The sequence below is a fragment of the Buceros rhinoceros genome, unplaced genomic scaffold, assembly GCF_000710305.1.
Source record: "Buceros rhinoceros silvestris isolate BGI_N320 unplaced genomic scaffold, ASM71030v1 scaffold8677, whole genome shotgun sequence".
NCBI classification, from domain to species: domain Eukaryota; kingdom Metazoa; phylum Chordata; class Aves; order Bucerotiformes; family Bucerotidae; genus Buceros; species Buceros rhinoceros.
The window spans coordinates 3,617-6,474 of record NW_010422716.1 but is presented as its reverse complement, the minus strand read 5'-3'; the positions used below and the strand labels follow the sequence as shown (position 1 = coordinate 6,474).

The following is a 2,858-nucleotide window of genomic DNA, read 5'->3' as shown; positions in this document are numbered from 1 at the left end:
AAGAGATGTACGTTCAACCACAGCCTATGTCTGAACACACTGTGGAACAGCAGTCAGCAAAGCCAAGCCTACAATAGTACTTTCATGTGAAGTTGTACTGGGCTTGAACTGTACGCAATATATTCCGTTTAAGCCTCTGCGCCATTAAACTGGAAGAACTAGAAAAGTACATCTTACCATCTTGGTAACAAGATTTATTGACAAGTCCTGGATTATCTGCAAGGGCAGCATTAATCTCAGTCACTTCCCCCGAGAGAGGAGAGTAGAGTTCGCTAGCAGCTTTCACACTTTCCAAAGCTCCAAACTCATCTGAAACACAGAATATGATTGAACACTTTTAAGAGGAAAATACAAAGTTTTTTTGTCAGATGTTCTGGTGATGACCTAGCCACTGAAGAAGCATCTTGACCTTGAGCAAGGAAAAATGCCAAAGAGACCAGAGTCACCAACTTTGACAATGACCAGCAGTATTAAATTTGCAGTTTATCCTCCTGAATTATTCTGGGGAACCTGCATAACGCTAGCTAGCTGGTTACGACAGAGGGGACAGAAATTTCTTACACTTGGCTAAAGCCCTACAGCATATGATACTCTATCGGGTTGGAAGGAACCACATCCAGCTCTTGCTGCAAGAAACCTAAATATTTTCTCTACAATTTAAACCTTTTAATACATAGTTTGGTGACAAAACAGACACAGCCACAATTTCAGGAATCCCAGTTTTTCTTCAGAAACACTACCTTGTTACATTTGCAGTCACACCCCCTGACACTCACTACCAATACACATCAGTATTCACAAGCACCACACTGGCATCACCCAGCTCTTCTGTAGGCGGTTATGGAAACGGTGCCTGGAGCAATGTTAGTCCAGAGTAACTCTAAGCCACAAGCAAACAAGACAGAGGCTGGAGGAACATGGAGCTGTCAGAAGGGCACATGGGCATCGGAGAACAACATGTTCTGGGAAAGCTTGGAATTAGGCTACGGCGAGAATGGGGGGGAAAAGAGAAGAACTACATGGAAATGAAGTTCCTTCAGATAAAACAAAGCTGTAAGTTGGTTAACTAAAACCCTAAAGAGAAACACCTTTTGTCTAACATTCATCATTCAATGCAATGTAACAGATTTGGCCAAAACAGTTGACCACGGACCCGCTCCCCGAGGCGGATGGTGAAAGAAAGGCCTGCTACCTGACCTCAGCAAATCCACCTGCATTTTCTGCAATGTCTGATGCTAATGACGATCTGTTCTTCGAATACTAGCGAGACAGCTCTCCGTGTAAATACAGGAACAGGCTTTTCCTTTCTACCTGTTAATGCTCACTCTTCTTTAACATGGAAAATTACATAACTGAATGATTAAGAATGTGGCAATTGGTACATTGCTGAGCTAAAACCTATGATTACAGTTAACACCCCAAAATTACTGAGTCTGTATATGCATGGAAAGATTAGAGCTTGATATCAATTAGGGGTTTCACAGCGTGTAAACTTGGGAAATGCACAACGGCAGAGTTCCAAATAAGCCAGCCGAAAAGCTAGCAAGTTCAAATCAGAGCATATATATTTTAAAAAACAAGGCATAGATAAAATTATTACAAAAATAGACTTCAGATATTTTATTTTGAAATAAATGTCTTCAGAGTTTAATAAGCAGTATTTTCTGCTACCATGCATGGTCTACCATGCGACAATTTTAAATTAAAGCTCTCTCTTGAAGAAATACCTGAAGTTATTTTGCATCCAGAAGGTTTATAATGGTATTAATGAACATAAAGATTATTTCAGAAAATCCATCTTTGCAAAGGGAGAGCGAGATGAGTAGAATAATTACTTTATTGGGTTAGAAATCAGAGCTGAAACTTACCGTGTTTACTCAATTTTGTCCCAACTTCTGGAAGACTACAGTAAACAACATCTCCTAATGCTTCCTTAAAAGAAAAAACAGAGCATCAAAGGACACATCAAAGAACCTACACACAGGAGAGATCTGATGGAGCAGCTCTAGAATCTGTAGAAGTCATCTCTGTCTCTAAAGGTAGTTCTCATGCTTTCAGGCCTGCATATTTTCCACTTCTTTTTAAACATTTAACTTGAAGAAGCTGTTTTGGTACCATGCCCCAAATGCCAAATTACTGTAGATCTCTCACAGTGTTAATAACCCCCAGGCTGAGTTACAAGGTTTATATACAGATTTTTCCAGGCAGAATGTGAAATACCTGCTTGTCGTCTTTGCATCAGCTACAGTAATAACTGGTTTAAAGGACGAAGTTCCCAATGCTCCGAGGGAATTATCTTCTTGTTACAAAGCACAGAGGATTTACTTCCAGTGCAAGTTGAAAGACAATGGAACATTTCCTGTCCAGAAACAGGACAGTGGAGAGCTGTTGGCAGACTGTTTGACTTCTCAAGGAGCCTTGTCCCCACACGGATGGGCTCAACCAGAACAGGCCTCTGCCTCTGCACTGATAAGTGTACCCTGTCTCACGAGAGACTAGAGATCTTACAGAGAATTGGTGTTATTTTACAGAAACCTGCAATTACAGAAATGCTGCTTGTCCTAAGAAACATGAATTCTGCTTCTCACGGGAGATTCTCTTAAGTACCCTGAAGTTGCCTGTGACTACTCCAAACTGAGTACTTGCATGAGAACAAAACAAATCAAAAAATCCAAAGGAATTCCTGTCCTAGAGTAAGGAATATGTGGGGTGTTGTACTTCAATTCATGATTGCTCTTCAGCCAGAGGGATTGCATCGTGTTCAGGGTCAAGGGAAATTTGGCCTAAAAAGGGCACGATAGCCTCTTCACATACGAACTCCTCAGGCCTTTAACAACAGCAGTAGTAAAGGGGGTTTT

At 41.0% G+C, this 2,858-nt stretch overlaps 1 protein-coding gene across 1 annotated transcript in view; it reads right to left on the bottom strand.

The window, feature by feature from the left end:
- The window catches only part of GCSH (glycine cleavage system protein H (aminomethyl carrier)), a gene marked incomplete at both ends in the record, with an annotated part of 6,826 nt that overhangs the window by 476 nt on the left and 3,492 nt on the right, over nucleotides 1-2,858 (bottom strand). The window contains 2 exons of the mRNA XM_010140143.1: nucleotides 178-309; nucleotides 1,869-1,932. Of these exons, the coding sequence (XP_010138445.1) occupies nucleotides 178-309; nucleotides 1,869-1,932 (196 nt within the window). The remainder of the gene's footprint in view (nucleotides 1-177; nucleotides 310-1,868; nucleotides 1,933-2,858) is intronic.